At 37.4% G+C, this 15496-nt stretch overlaps 1 protein-coding gene across 1 annotated transcript in view; it reads right to left on the reverse strand.

Moving 5' to 3' along the window:
• SUCLA2 (succinate-CoA ligase ADP-forming subunit beta) overlaps positions 1 to 15295 on the reverse strand; it is a 53677-nt gene extending 38382 nt beyond the window's left edge. Inside the window, exons 1-2 of the mRNA XM_020993648.2 lie at positions 14992 to 15295; positions 7984 to 8164 (exon numbers count right to left, since the gene is read on the reverse strand). Of these exons, the coding sequence (XP_020849307.1) occupies positions 7984 to 8164; positions 14992 to 15081 (271 nt within the window). The 5' untranslated portion in view covers positions 15082 to 15295. The remainder of the gene's footprint in view (positions 1 to 7983; positions 8165 to 14991) is intronic.
• Between the last annotated feature and the right edge of the window lie 201 nt (positions 15296 to 15496).

Genomic DNA, 15496 nt, shown 5'->3' on the forward strand with positions numbered 1-15496 from the left:
TTCAAGGGAGCCACTGAAGTTAAATGAGTAGAGGTGTGGTCTGGTTAGACTTGTAATTTAGGAAGATTCCTTTGATAGGCAAGCAGAGGATGGACAGGAATGGGGACAGACTTGTGACAGGGAAGCCAACCAAAAGGCTACTGCACTAACCCAAGTGTGTGGTGATGAGGGCCTGCACCAAGGTGAACAGAAGGACATACTTGTAAAAGATGTTAGAAAGGTAAAATGGACAGGCCTTGGAGACAGAATGGATATAGGAAATGATAGAGAGGAATTGAGGATGACACCAAGGTTGCAAGTCTGGATGACTGGGTGGATGGTAGTACCCCTTAACAGGAAAGTTTGGAAGAGAAGAGAGGGTTAAGGGGTTAAAAATATTGAGTTCAGTTTTAGACATGTTGAGTTTAAAATGTCTGCAGCACATCGAGTTCAAGATATCCAATAGGCAGTTGGACACTTATCAAATGAATATGAAATAGAAAAATAAATTCTCATCAAAAAATGTTCATTATAATCACAAAATTTGTCATATTAAAAATCCAAACAAAGCTAGCTTCCCTATTGATAGCAATGTTCTTTGATGGTATTCAACACTACCAAGCATCTTTGGTGAAATACAGAACAATATGAAAGATTATTCCAACAATCCATACTGGCAAAATAAAGTGGATAAAAAGTGTATACTGCCCAAACAATTACAGAGCCAAATAACAGACAATTAAATTGGTCTATCAATATGTGTGTCTTGGACAAGTACTACAGATAGAAAATGGGCTGAACCTATAATCAAAAGGAAGGGAAAAGATTAGAAAATCATCATTTAGCTAATGATGAAGTTGTTTTGTGCTTTTAATGACCCCAAACCATTTGCTCTTGCAAAAACTTCTCTTACTCTCTGTAATTTCCCAGTATATGGAAATATGAAAATCATTAAACACTATAATTTAGAAGAATTAAAATTACAGAGAAACCAAAAAACAACAGAAAGGTGGGAGAAAGTTTTAGCATACTATCAATAATAATGTAGTACAGGAAGTAGCATAAAATATTCCAAGGATATGAATAATCTGAAAAGGCTAGTCAGTCATACAGCAAGAAAGAGATGGTCCGTGAATACAGCCTGAATGGTAGATTGGTACCTCTAACACCCTAAAAGAAAAGAAGGAAAATGTGGTGCACTAGGAACCTGTGTGAAGGAGTTATAAGAAAATATAGACAAGAATTAAACAGGATGAAACATGAGTAAAGGGTAGCAGTTCTTCAATGATGGAGAAAGTACTTATGCCAATGAAATCAAAAATCCAAAAGAACAAAAGTGTATTCTAAATACTTTCCATGATTTTCTCTGCAAATTCCATGCTTCTATATGGTTTATAGATGCACTGCTGTTTTCTCCTTTATCACATGTCCCCAGAAAGCAAGAATTGTGTCCCTCTTCTTTCCTTGGGCAGCGCTAAGGAAAGTATCATGCCCTTAGCCATTCTGCAACTACTCTCATTCCCTCCCTCAAAGCCCAAATTCCCCTTAGAATCAAACTCCTGGTCATGAGGTCAACCCTCTATTTCAGATAGGATTTCCATGGGAAAAATTTTCCACTGAGGATTACAGATACATCTAAAGATATTTAATTCATGGTGTGCCATTTAGCTGGGCCCTTTCTGCCCTTTAATAATTCTTCAGCTTGAATGAATCCCTCTCATTCTCCAAAATTATATTTCCAAACTTAAACTGTTCTCTCAATCCCAAAGATAGCACATTTGCCCAGATTTACAGCAAATGACCTCCTATCTTACTGAGAAGACTGAGGTCATCAACCTGAACTCTGATAGACCCAGTCCTCTATCCTTCTTACTCTTGATGATAATGATAGCAGCTTACATTTATATAACACTTTAAGGTGTGCAAAGCACTTTATGTGCATAACCTCATCATTTGATAGTCACAAGAAGATGATGGATATAACCTTCACCTTGACAAAAGTTAAATCTCTCTTCTCCCACTGTCAATCCTATTCCTTCTTAGAAGCCTTTGTTCCTTAAGTATCTTCTCTTCAATGTATTTTTAATCTCCCCTTTGTCAATGCTTCTTTTCTAAATAGGCCTACAAACATGTTCACACCTCTCCAATCCTAAAAATATTTTTAGCTATCAAGGTACTATCCCTCTCCTAAAATCACTATTAAACTTCTGGAAAAAGTTGCCTACCCTTTTTTTCTTTATATGAGAAAGGATTATGGGACTGGCAGTGGAATGGGAGTAATGGGTATGGAGTTAAAAACAAAAAGCATCAGTAAACCAAATGAAAAACTTGTTTACTATTAAAACCTCTACTTCCTCACTCCTTACCTTACCTCTCTCCTTAATACCTTACAGCCAGGCTTCCATCTCCAATCACTGGACTGAAACTATTATCCATGCTAATGATGTCTTAATGTCTCACTTTGTTCAATACCTAGCCTGAATCAAGCCTGTCCAGAAACAGCTTCCTACAGGGCATTTCTGCCTCTACTCTCTCCTCTGATCGTGTCACTCCTTTGTTTGGGAAAAAAAAAAAGGTTCAATGACTCCTTTCTGTATAACTAGCAAAGTTCAAACCCTCCTGCCTAGTACATAGTATGTATTTAATAAATGTTTATTGGCTATTATTACTGACTAGCATTTGATGCTCTCCACAATATCACATTACTTTGCCTCCAAATAGCCTCTGCTTCCAAAATATTGACTATACTTTTCTACAACCTCGTGAGTACGCCTTGTCTTTGATTTTCTCTATGACTACCCTTAAAGCCCAACTCAAATGTCATTCCTCTTCCTAAAAGTTTACACGGCACTTAATTCAGAAACAAATTTAGGGTTAGAAGTAAATTCAGAGTTGGAGGCAAATTTAGAGTTAGGGTCATTATATATCACACATAACTGAATCTGTATTTTAACACTCTATATTAGCAAGAGCTGTGTTTTATCTGTTTTGGGCGTACAACACTATTTTGTATACAGCCTGGTACTTAGTAAGAAATGCTGTTCATTATACACATACTATAATTTAAAGTCTTATTTCAACAAAAATTAAGTAAAATAATTTAATAACAAACATTTGAGAACTGTCATTGCTATTACCAAAAGTGCATTTCAAATAAGACAAAATTAAAAGCCACCTCCATCAGCAATGATGTAAATTCCATTTATATGCTTTGACAGACACTGAACCATAACTTATCATTTATATATATATATATTTAAGATAAAGACATATCCAAAAGACCCTACAACAAAACACAGAGAACTAAGAAATCAAGATTATCAATCCTTTATTACTTGCCTCAAAGCACCAGAAGGTTGTTGTGTCCCCTTCTCCCTCCCTGCTGCCCTCAACCCCAACAATGACTTTTTTGGCCACAACAACTTATAAAACTATCTACTAGAGCATGGATGGTTTGCAAATTGCATCTGGGGAGGTAGCACCCATACCACTGAAATTATGAACCTCCTGAATTAGTATAACAACAGCACCAATCTAGAACTTTAACGTTTGCAAAGTGCTTTACTAAGTTATTTCATCTGATCTTCATAGGAATTCTTTTTTTTTTCAAATTAAACAACTACAGCAGGGGTGGTCAAGCTTATTTCCTGGAACACAGATGCTTTTAAATGGTTCAACAGTCAAAATAAGGGACTTCTAGCAAAGAAGAGTGACTGAACAAAGGCAGGCAAATCAACTCACCATACTTACTCCTGCCAACACCTAAAATCACCCTGGATGAAGAAATCCAATTAAAAACTACGATGACTAGTTTTACCCTAAAACTTCCCAGAAAGAAAGCCAGAAGCCTACAGGCATGAGGAAAGGAGAGCTCTAACAGAGCCCACAAGAGACAGACCAGAGTCACCTAAAGCCTGCAGGTTCTGTATCTTGAGGCAGCTCCCTGAGAAAGCTCTATGTGATTAGAAATCTTCAGTGAGTACCTTGGAAGCCACTTGGAAGTAGTAGAGATCAGTGCAGGAGAAGCAGTATTCAGACCAGGACATTCCAAGGCTCCAAGGCCTTTTCGCTCTGAACTCAAACACCAAGAGGGCCTTGAAGATCCAACACTCTCTAATTCCAAGATCCAGGACCACTAACCCTGGGAGGTAAAGTCAACACAGGTGATTCAGGACACAACCAAACAGGGTCTTATCACCTCACCCAAAAGCACAAAAGGAGGTGAAGACTGGCCCTGGCACAAAGCCCTAATTTAGGAACTAAGACTGGAAGGATGAGTAAGCAGAAGGCACCAACCTCTACAAAGTATCAAATCCCAAAATACTCAAGATTCCAGGCTAGAAGGTAACACCATTAACAACTGCAAATGGACTCAATGGAAAAAGTGGATTTTTCACCAGGACTACACAAATATTTAGAAGAAATGAGGCAAGAGATAAAAAATAAACAAAATAAAAACTCTGGGGAAAGAAATGAAAGAATAGAAGCAAATGTAGTAAATCTAACCCAAGTAACTGACTCCATAAAAACTAGAAGAGACAAAACAGAAACCCGATTACTTCATGAGACAGCAAGAAATATTAGAACAAAATGGAAAAAATTAGAAAAAAAATCTAAATTATCTAGTATGAACTGATCTGGAACTAGATCAAAGAGAGATCAATGGACTCCTTAAAAACCACAATTCAACATTAAAATAAAGAAAAGAAAGCCTGGACACTATGTAGAGTGGTCCAAAAAGTGTTAGCGCAGTTTTAAACTACTAGGATTTTTTGGACATCCTGTATTTCAAGAAGGATAAATGAAAACTGCTCACACTTATTAGACCAGAGGGTAAAGAGAAGATGGAAAGAATTCATGTCTTAAAAGGAAATGTCACAGAAATGTCATAGCCAAAATCCAGAGCTCCCATGTCAGGAAAAAAAAAAAACTGAAAGCATTCAGAAAAAAGCAATTCAAGTACTTAAGGAACTGCAATCAGAGTCACACAAGATCCTGGCAGCTTATACTAATAATGAAAGGCATTCCTAGAATACAAAATTCTGAAAGGTAAGAAATATAGTCTTTGTACCAAGAAAAACTTACTCTGCAAAGCTTAGTTCAATCCAGGGGAAAGGGGAGGGAGAAGGAAGTTCGTGGAGAGGGAGGGGAGGAATAGACTTTTAATAGAATAGATAAATTTTACAGATTTTTGATGAAAACACCTGAGCTGAACTCTAAATTACAAACATAAGAATCAAGAGAAATTTATTTGAGTAATTAGAAGGAATTATATCATATTACAGGGCTTAAATACTAATGGGGAAAAGAAACAACTGTCCATTCAGAATCTTAATGTTTTCGAAGAATACTGAAGGAGTTCAATTAAGACAACAGAGAACCTTCAGACTGGTTTCATTCTGAAGACTTAAAAAAGAAAAAGGATGGGTAAAAGGAATATACTAGTGAAGAAGGGGGACAAAGGAAGTAGGACTTGCTATTTCTTATAACTGGAGTATCTGAGAAAAAGAGTAAACAAATATGGAGAATGCATAAGGAAAGCAGGTATCAGATGAAACTCATTTTTATCTGAAACAAACAAAACAGAGGTGAATACATATACACACAGTCTGGTGTAGAAATATATCAACTCAACAAGGAAAGATAAAGTTAATGGGAAGAGAGTGGTTAAGAGGAAGATGACTACTGAGGAGAAAAGGGCCATAAGGAAAACAAATGTTCTGGCCCTATAAAAGGAAAAAAGAAAAGCAAAGAACAGGAATCTATGAGGCTACCCATAAACTGGGAAACAAATAAACAAATTGTGATATGTGAATGTAATAAAATATTATTGACCTGTAAGAAATTATGAAAGAGACGATTTCAGAGAATCCTGGGAAGTATGAACTGATGCAAAATGAAGTGTGCAAAACCAAGAGAACAACTTATACAATGACAGCATCATAAGGAAAAAACAACTCTGAAAGACTTAAAAATTCTAATCAAAACAATGTCTCCAGAGGAACTCTGATGAAGATTGTTACCCACATCCTGAATGGTAATGGACTTAAGGTACAAGAAAAGATAGCAAATTTTTGGACATGGGAAAATATCACAAGAAGGGCATGCAGACAGTATAACCAAGACCACTAGCTAAGTGTGAATATTTCTTCTGAACCTTCAACTGTTTGATTTTTAAATTCCCTTCACCCTTTGACAATTCATAATGGCAGTTTTACCATCTCAAGTGTTTTCATTTTCCTCAAAATGTAAAACATGATGTAAAATATGTAAAGCATGGGTCTGAGTTGCTTTTCCTATTAAAAAAAAACTACTCACTGAAAAAAGTACTCACTTTTCTATTACAGCCTGATGATTTAAGGCAAGAGGAAAAGATTATAACTTTATCAGAATATGAGGTCATTTAAAATGACCTTTTAATCAGACATTTAAAATGACTGATCTAAGCAGTACATCAAAAGAAGGCCTTATTTTCTCAGTTCTCTTTTTTCAAAAAGTCTTATTTTTCTCAGTATCTCATTTCTATTATGTCTTGTAAGCTTCAGAAAACAGTTTATTGGATGTATTAATACAAAGATTGTAAAAAAAAGTTTGTGTACATATACATATAGATATATACATATGTATATATACACATACAGGACCTACCTCCTTCAAAGAAAGTTTGCCTTTAAAAAGCATTCTATAGAAATGCAAAACATATTATTTTAATATAATACAGAAATATGGCCAGTCAATTTCCTTAAAATCCTGATATTTAAGAGTTGTTCTTACTGTATATATATCCCAGAACTACAGCAGAAGATTTCCAGGATACGCCATCTACAAAATTTAATATGAGTTCACAACCAATTATTTCCACAGAAATTAGTGAGTTATAAGACTTCTGCTGTCTGTAGTGTGGACAAAAATGAAGTAAATAAAAAAGTTGGCTGATGCACAGAAAAAAAAAAGGCAAGCTCAAACACCAAAACAACTACACTTGGAAAAATTATAGCTATCATATACATACAAAAATACATACACACACACACACACACACACACACACACACGACGGTCCAAGAGCAAAAGATGTCATCAAAACTTACACTTTAAATTAGGTAATTCAAAAAAGAATGGGGAAAATTAAGATGCAAAGCAATCAACTTGTACTCTCCTCTTCTAGCTAGATACACTTATTCTGAAGGAAAATAAGGAAATAAATGTCTGAAAACTTTAAATTGAAAAACATACCTGCAATATTTTTTCATACCTTTCTTAAAGTACTAAAAAAATCAAAATCTAGAATAAGAATACTTAACAGAATTATAAATTAGTTAATGTAGTAATTAGTCATGTATATCTAGAAAAGAAATTTACTCTAAAAAGGACTGTATGACTAATGCATTGCTAATTATGTTCACTTATTTAAATTAATGTTTCATTTTTTTTCAAGTAAAGAACTAATCACAGCTTTGAAAAATGTAAGATGCCATCAAAGAACAAAATGCCAACTGTGGCTGAAGTTTCCAAAAAGAATTTATGAAGTAAATCAATTTATTAAATTGTTGGTACCATTTTTCTTAGCTCAACTTCTCTTTAGATACAAATTTTCATTTCATGACAAAGAGAAGGTACCCATCGAGTTTAACTTTGACACTTCAATAACAAATTGTTGAGCATCACAGCTGCAATCATCATCCTTCCGGTTACACGCACTTGACAAAATATATACCTTAAAATTAACCTAGATTTTGCTTGTCTTACATCACAGAACTAAGTGCCATCTGTAAGTCACTTACGTAACCACTGTTGTTACTAATGAATTACAGAATTTCAATCAAAAGCTATCCAAATTTCACCTGGTTATTTTTAGTGAAAACAAGGCTGTCTTAGAGAAGAGGTAAAAGATATAAAATAAAAGCTAAGAAATTTCTTACCAGAAACATTAAGGAAAAAAAAAAGATCACATTGTATAAAAGCTCCCTTTTCTATGTGGCACAAGTTTTTCTCAATTTAATACCTAATTTTTTGGCAACTGCATAAGCTTCATCTGGTGATTTTGCCACTTGTCCCTTAGGAATAGCGATGCCAGCTTCTCGCAACAATTCCATGCTCAGGTATTCATGTAATGAGAGTTTCCTCTGCTGTTGATGCTGCAGCTGGAAGACTTGGTTGTTAAACAGTCCAGAACTTCCCAACACCTAGAAAAGGGACAAGTTACTTTCTTCATTTATATATTTGCATATACACATGTATGTACATGTACAAAGTAACAGCTTCAAATGAACAGGAAGGTTTAGAAAGATACATGTTTTTGCATAAACAAAACCAATAGTTAAAATTAGCAGGGAATCAGATTAACTGGAGGAAAATATCTTTGCAGCAAATTTCTCTGATAAAAGTCTCATATCCAAGATGTATATGGTGGCAGGGAGGAAAGGTCCCATTAACAAGACATATATTTAAGAGTGTGTGTGTGTGTGTATGTACATATGTGTATACAGAATGAATTCACATTTATAAGAACTATTCCCTAATAGATAGTAAAAGGTTATGAATAAGCAGTTTTCAAAGGAAGAAATACAAACTACCAACAATGATATTAAAAAATATGCTGTAAATAAAAATTAAAGCAACTCTGAATTCCATCTCACACCCAGCAGATTAGCCAGGATGACAAAAAAGGATAATTAAAATGAAGAGTGGCCCCAGGAAAACAGAAACACTAACTGGATTCTGGAAACCAATTTGGAAGTAGGCCCAAAAGTTACTAAATTGTATATACCCCCTGACCCTGCTAAAGTACTACTACTAAGCTTATACCCCTAGGAAGATTAAAGAGAGAACAGACTGATAAGTAACAAATTTTTATAGCAGCTCTTTTTGTTATAGCAAATGAGAAACTAAAGAGTGCTCATCTACTAGGGAATGGCTAACAAATTATTATATATGAATATAATGGGATATTATTGTACCAAAAGAAATGACAAAATGGATGGTTTCAGAGAAACCTGAGAAGACCTACATGAATTGATACAGAATGAAGTGAGCAAAACCAGAACAATTTATATAACATTATGAAGAAATGCTACTTTGAAAGATTTGAGAATTATAATCAATGAAATGACCAACTCCGATTCCAGAATACTGATGACAACTGCTATCTACCTCTTGAGAGATGATGGACTCAAACTGCAGAATAAAACATACATTTTCAGATATAACCAATATGGGAATATTTTACTAGACTGTGCATATTCGGTAGAACTTGGTTTGTCTTTTTTTTTTTCCTAACAGGGATGGCGGTGAAAGGGTTAAGGGGGTAGAAGAGCCATGGGGGAAAAAACAGACAAGGAAGAAAAAAGAAGGGCACTGAGGCATCTTTTTAAAAATTCAGAGAAAAAAGCCCACAAAGAAGCACAGACAAGTATGGCAGCAATAAAAGCTACAGAATGAACTTATTACATACTTAAAAACAAAAGCAAGCCATACATAACAGGGATCTATAACTTTATGTATGATCTATCTTACCACATGTTAAAATGCTCATTTTATTTGGCATTTAAGTTCAAAATAAAAATGAATAATATTTAAGTGTATAATAAAGCATGAGAGGTAGGTTGGAACCAAGTTATAAAACTCTTTTAAGTCAATGGATTTAATATTTTATTCTAAAGGTAACAAGCCATTTTCAATTTACTGGGTAAGAGAATGACATGGTCAGACCTGTACCTGAAGAAAATTAATTTAGCAGCTATGTGGAGGTTGGACTAAAGTTAGGCAACATTTGAGGCAAAGAGACCAAATAGGAAGCTATTTCAATTGTCTAAGCGAGAAGTTACAAGGGCCTACGATAGAAAGGCACCAAGTCACAAAATTCAACTTAGCTAGGCATATCATTCTCACACTTCAAAAAATTATGACTAAAAAAAAAATTCAAGCTACCAGAGAAAAAGATCACCTATCAAAAAACAATCAGAAGAAAAAAAAAACAATCAGTATTTTATGAGGTTTTCTAAAAAGTTCAAAAATCATGTAAGCAGGAAGCAACAAAAATAAAACGTATATAACCTATTTCTAAGGCAATCAAAACATTCTGTCTAAAGGCAAAAGACAGACATTTAAAAACTAAAAGGACTTAAAAGACCTTAAAGAAAAATTCAGGAAAAAAAATGCTTAGAAAAAAGCTGGAAATCTAAGAGCTAAGAACTTATAACAGTAGATATTTTAAATTCTGATCATCCAAACCATAATGGGCTTCACAGGGATATTACAAAGAATCATAATAGTGTACTTAAGTTATTGAATAAAAGGGAGGAAATGAGTCCATACTTTTTCAAAGTAGTTTCAGATAGTGAAAAAAAAAAGGCAGAAAGAAGGCTACAGGAGGTAGGAGGTAGGAGGTAGGATAACTATCCCCAGGTGAAGCTTTTATCTTGACAAACGGAGAGAAAAATTCTAAAGAGTTTTAGCACTTAACTCCTTAAAGATGTAAGAACTCTGTTTAGTTTTATGTTTAGTTAATTATTTATTAATTTATTAGTATCAAAAGTGAAATAAGAAAATGTATATTCCCTCTTACGAAATGAATAATAATTTAACAAAGAATGGCAGTGGTCAAATAAAATTTACAAATGTAACATTAAGTGAGTTATAATTCTAAGACTAGCCTCAGTTTCTCAAATTGTAAAATTAGGGGGCTGGACTCAATAGCTTGAGGTTCTATAATCTCGAGAATTTTCTAACATGTTTAAAAATCTTCCAAAGAGTTTTAGTAGGTTTTGAAGTCAGTTAAACATAAAAATGTAGCACTTTCCAATTAAATTTACAAGAAAAACTGACTGACATCTGGGAAGATAGAAATTTACTAACTAAATTTCAACAAAAACCTTTACACAATTGGTATACAAGGTTAAAAAGTGAGTGCTATGATTTATTAAGCACAGCCAACCAAATACTGTTTTCCACCGAGATCTACTTCATCATTATGAGGTATCTTTTTCAGCTATGATGACCATTAAAACCAAGTATCTGAGTAAAATGAACTTAAAACCAGCCCTTCAAATGGCTGTATCACAAAGAGTTGAACCAAGAGTTTCCAGAATAATGAAGCAAATTCAATCATATTATGCTTACTAAAAATATTGCTTTAGTGAGAGAAAAAAGGTTTTCCTGTTCAGTGGGGAAAAGGAGAGGTAAGTCTTCCTACCACCCAGCAGTCCTAACACACAAATGCCTTTAGTTTTGGCCTTACTTAACCCAGGGCTAACTCTTTCCAGTCTCCAACTCTATCTGCTAAATAATGCTGATGTAAATGAAGAACAGCATATCATTTGCTTTTGTTGTCACCCATGCTAATGTTCCCTCTTATCACCAAAAATAATAAAATAATAGAGAAATTATTACATTATAGAAACATCAAAAACTATAGATTAAAACCTACAGTATCAATACTACCAATGGCAAGCTACTTAATGGAACATGTATTAAGTGCCCACTACATGCCACACACTCTAGATGGTATACTCTACAGGTAGGACAGGGATCTATGATTTCATTAGTATAGGCAATTTCTGGTTCCTCCTTCTACTGCCAGTTGACACCTTCTCTGGAACTTAAAGAGTCTTAACTTCCTGGACAACTAAGTCACTAGTAATCAGAGTGGGGAACTCTCAATCCATAAGATTCTTAATCCATTAAGGCCCCATATGAAAGTAACTGCCCTCAAGGAGGTTGCATTCTATCAGCCTAAACAGGAGAAAAGCAAATATGAGTAATGACGTGACTTAATAGGCTAAAACCAATAAAGCCACAACAGGACCTCAATAATCCTTTGCCTCATTTAATGTTAATTCGCATTTGAAGCCAGTGCCCTCCAAAAGCCTGTTTACATTCTTCCAAAACAATTCAACGGCAAGCTCTGTTTTGTATTATGTCTACTTTATATCCATACACTGTTAGAATTTGGCATTCCTTGAAGAATACTGACCATTGTGGTCAACACTAACCTCAAATAATTCTGACATAATTATCAAAAATACAAGAAAATGGCCAAAAATTAAAAACTAAATTGAGATTACAGCTTAGAATTTTTCTGAGTAAAATATTTATAACTTTTTAAAAACTTTTTAGATGTGGATGATTACTTTGGCTCAAAGGTAACAATTCCAAATTAGTTATATTTGTTACAGGTTGTTTGCAACAATAAATTATTACTGTGCAATACATATAGACAATTAAAAAGTTTTAGGATACAAAGGCAGTTTGAAAATCATAATTTCATAACTCCAAAAGCTGCAACTTGAATTTTCATCAGCTATAAATTAAGATGGCAATGCAAAATTCTTTGGCATGTGATACCCCAAAAGGTTACTTTTCCTAAACAGCATTTTCCCTTCTTGATATTATCATCAGGTGCCATCTACTTTAACCATCCTGAAATGCATACCTGCAACCCTATACCATTCTCCTTCCTCATTCTGCCCACTCCACCAAAAACAAGCAAAATAAAGCAGCAGCTAGGATAAGTATCTCTTACTCAAATGTGGAAAATAGGAAAAGAACACTGATTAAAAATCAGAGGAAAGAGGATCAAATCCCACCTCCGATGCTAATTATCTGTATGATCTTGGGAAAAATCATTTAACCTCTGTGAGCCTTGTTTTCCTCACCTGTAACATTAGTAAAACGGACAAGATGGCCTCTAACGTCCCCTCCAGCTCAAATATCATTATCCTCCATGATTCTACGATCTTTCCCCAAAACTCTCCCCCACTCCCACCCTCCCTATTGCTGGAGAGATGCAACACCATCCTCCCAGTCCCTCAGGCTCATAATTTAGAAGTCATTCTAGACTTCTCACTATCTCTCACCCAAGCCATTGCCAAGGCCTGTCAATTTCACCTTTGCAACATCTGATACCTCCCTTCTCTCTTCCCCCACTGCCACCACTCTAGTGCAGCCCCCCATCACCTGCCACCTGTATTATTTTAATAGCCTTGCTGGGGGGTCTGTCCACCTCAAGTCTCTCCCCACTCCAATTCATTCTGCTGTCAGCCACCAAAGTCATTATCCTAAATCGAAAGGTCTGATCATGTCACCCCACTCAATACACTTCAGCAGCTTCCTATTACCTCCAGGACCTCTGGTGTAAGGGCTCCTTTAGACCTTTTCAGGTCTGCTCATCCACCTTTGGTGTCCACCTGATTCACTTAAGTCTCCCCTGTGGCTCCAACAAGCAACCAGACCCCTGTAAACTGTCTTGGCAGACAGGCTAAACCACATTGAGGGTAACTGAGGGGCCTCAAACCTATCAGGGAGTTAGGGAGATGTCTACCTCAAGCATGTGAAGACTTCCTCCATGAAATGAACCAATGAAAACAATTTGTTCCAATGGTCATGAAGATGGCTTAAACTGGCATTGTGAATGCTTAGAGTTTGGTCAGATAGCGAAGACCTCAAGGTCCATCCACTAGTGTGATACTGGTCTCCTTACTGTTTCATGAACCAGACCCTCATCTCTCCTCTCCAGGAATTCTCTCTGGCTGTCCCCCACACCTAGAATACTCTCCCCCTCTGTTCCAACTACTAACCTCCGCGGCTGTCTTTAAGTCCCAAATAAAATCCCACCTTTCTAACCTCTAAATTCCAGTGGTTTCTCTCTTTAAATTATTGCCTATTTATCCTGTAAAAAGCTTGTTTGGTATGCATTTATTTTTGCAAGTTATCTCTCCTATTAGACTGTAAACTGCTTGAGAACAAGGACTGTCTCTTGCCTCTTCTTGTATACCCCAGTGCTTAGCACAGGGCCTGGCACATAATAAGCACTTAATAAATGTTTATTTGGGGCAGCTAAGTGGACAAAGTGCTGGGGCTGAAGTCAGGAACATTCATGTTCCTGAATTCAAATCTGGCCTCTGACACTTACTAGCTGTGTGACCTGGGAAAGTCACTTAACTATGTTTGCCTCAGTTTCCTCATCTATAAAATGAGCTGGAGAAGGAAATGGCACACCACTCCAGTATCTTCACCAAGAAAACCACAAATGGGATCATGAAGAGTTGGACAAGACTGAACAACAAATATTTATTGACAATGAAGTTTGAAAAGCTAAGAAACTTCTTTGGGTTTTGCAGTTTGCTTCTCAACTGAATTACAGTCCTCAAAGACACAGAAATTCTAAGGAAGATTCAGAGAAGGTCAATTTCAATGAGCTGAGGATTTGAAGGAGCAGAGAAGAAGGCCTGAGAGGACTGCTTTATTGGAATAATACTAAAGCTATAAATAGCTTCAAAAACTGCTCAAGATCAGAAACCTGTAAGTTGAATAACTATGGGAGCCTAATGTGTTTGAAAGTTACATTTCAAACTTCTTAGTTGACACAAAGGAGAGCAACGATGCCCTGTTGCCTGCAAAAAACTGCTGGATTGGATGGACCACGGGTCCTATGACCAGGTGGGGCAAATCATATGTTCCTGAGTGTATGGACAAGTGCATCTCAATTTAAATAAAACGTAAAGTCTCGCTGGTGAGTTGTCCTAAAAAAAGCAAGATGATTTCCATACTTCCTCACTTGGGCATGGACAGGGAGGTGGGGGGAGGGCTCCCCACCTCTCCCCCAAGAAGGCCTATGGTGACACTGGTGACAGCTCCCAGAGAAGTACATCTGAAGGGCATCCCCCCTCCCCACTTCCGGCCCTCCCCTCACCACTCCCCCCTCTCCCCAGGAGGCTGCAACCGAGGCCCCGCAACGCCCGGCCGGGAAGGCGGCTGCTGCTTCTCTACCACCGCTGCTCCCCGGCCTAGGGCCGGGCTGCCACGGCCTCTGCACAGCTCCCTGAGCCTAGGACCGAGGTCCTAAGGAGGCCTGGAACTGGAGACTGCCCCGGCTCCTGGGGAGGCCGAAATGTGGGGCCGGGCCTGGAACGAACGTCACCGGGAACGGGGTGACCCCAGCGCCGGGGCTCAGGCTCCGGCCCTCCCCTTCGACCGACATCGGCCCTCCCTCCTCCTGGTCAGCAGTCAGTACCTTGGCGGCCGCCTGCAACGCTGTCTGGGGCCCGTGGCTCCTCAGCACCGGGGCAGCGGAGAGCCGGCTGAAAATCATGGAGGCCGCCATTTCTGAAGCAGAAGCCGACCCCGCCGCGATCCGCGCAAGCGCTTGAAGCCGAAGACAGCCCGAAGGCAGGAGGGCCGCTCTATCTCCCCCAACGACCCGGACGCCCCTCTCAACCTTTGCTTAGCTGACTATTACCAGGGAGGAAAGAGGTGTGAAACTCTATGGTTGTCAGACTCCTTGGTGCCGCCTTGTGGGAGGTGGTGTTGGCGTGCAGCCCGAAAAAAGTAATTACAGGGGTGGGCGTTGCCCCTTGGAGCCCCAGTGTCTTAGCCTGCTCTGCCCAGCCCTGCCCTGGGCTGACCCAGCACCAGTCTTATGCACTTTAACCTCCCTGGCTAGGGGCCATAAGTTAATGGACCAGCACCACAATTAACAGGGAGTTAGTAATAAGATTAATATATTAAGTGGAGGTAGA

The sequence above is a fragment of the Phascolarctos cinereus genome, unplaced genomic scaffold (assembly GCF_003287225.1).
Source record: "Phascolarctos cinereus isolate Bilbo 61053 unplaced genomic scaffold, phaCin_HiC Scaffold_726;HRSCAF=1367, whole genome shotgun sequence".
NCBI classification, from domain to species: Eukaryota; Metazoa; Chordata; class Mammalia; order Diprotodontia; family Phascolarctidae; genus Phascolarctos; species Phascolarctos cinereus.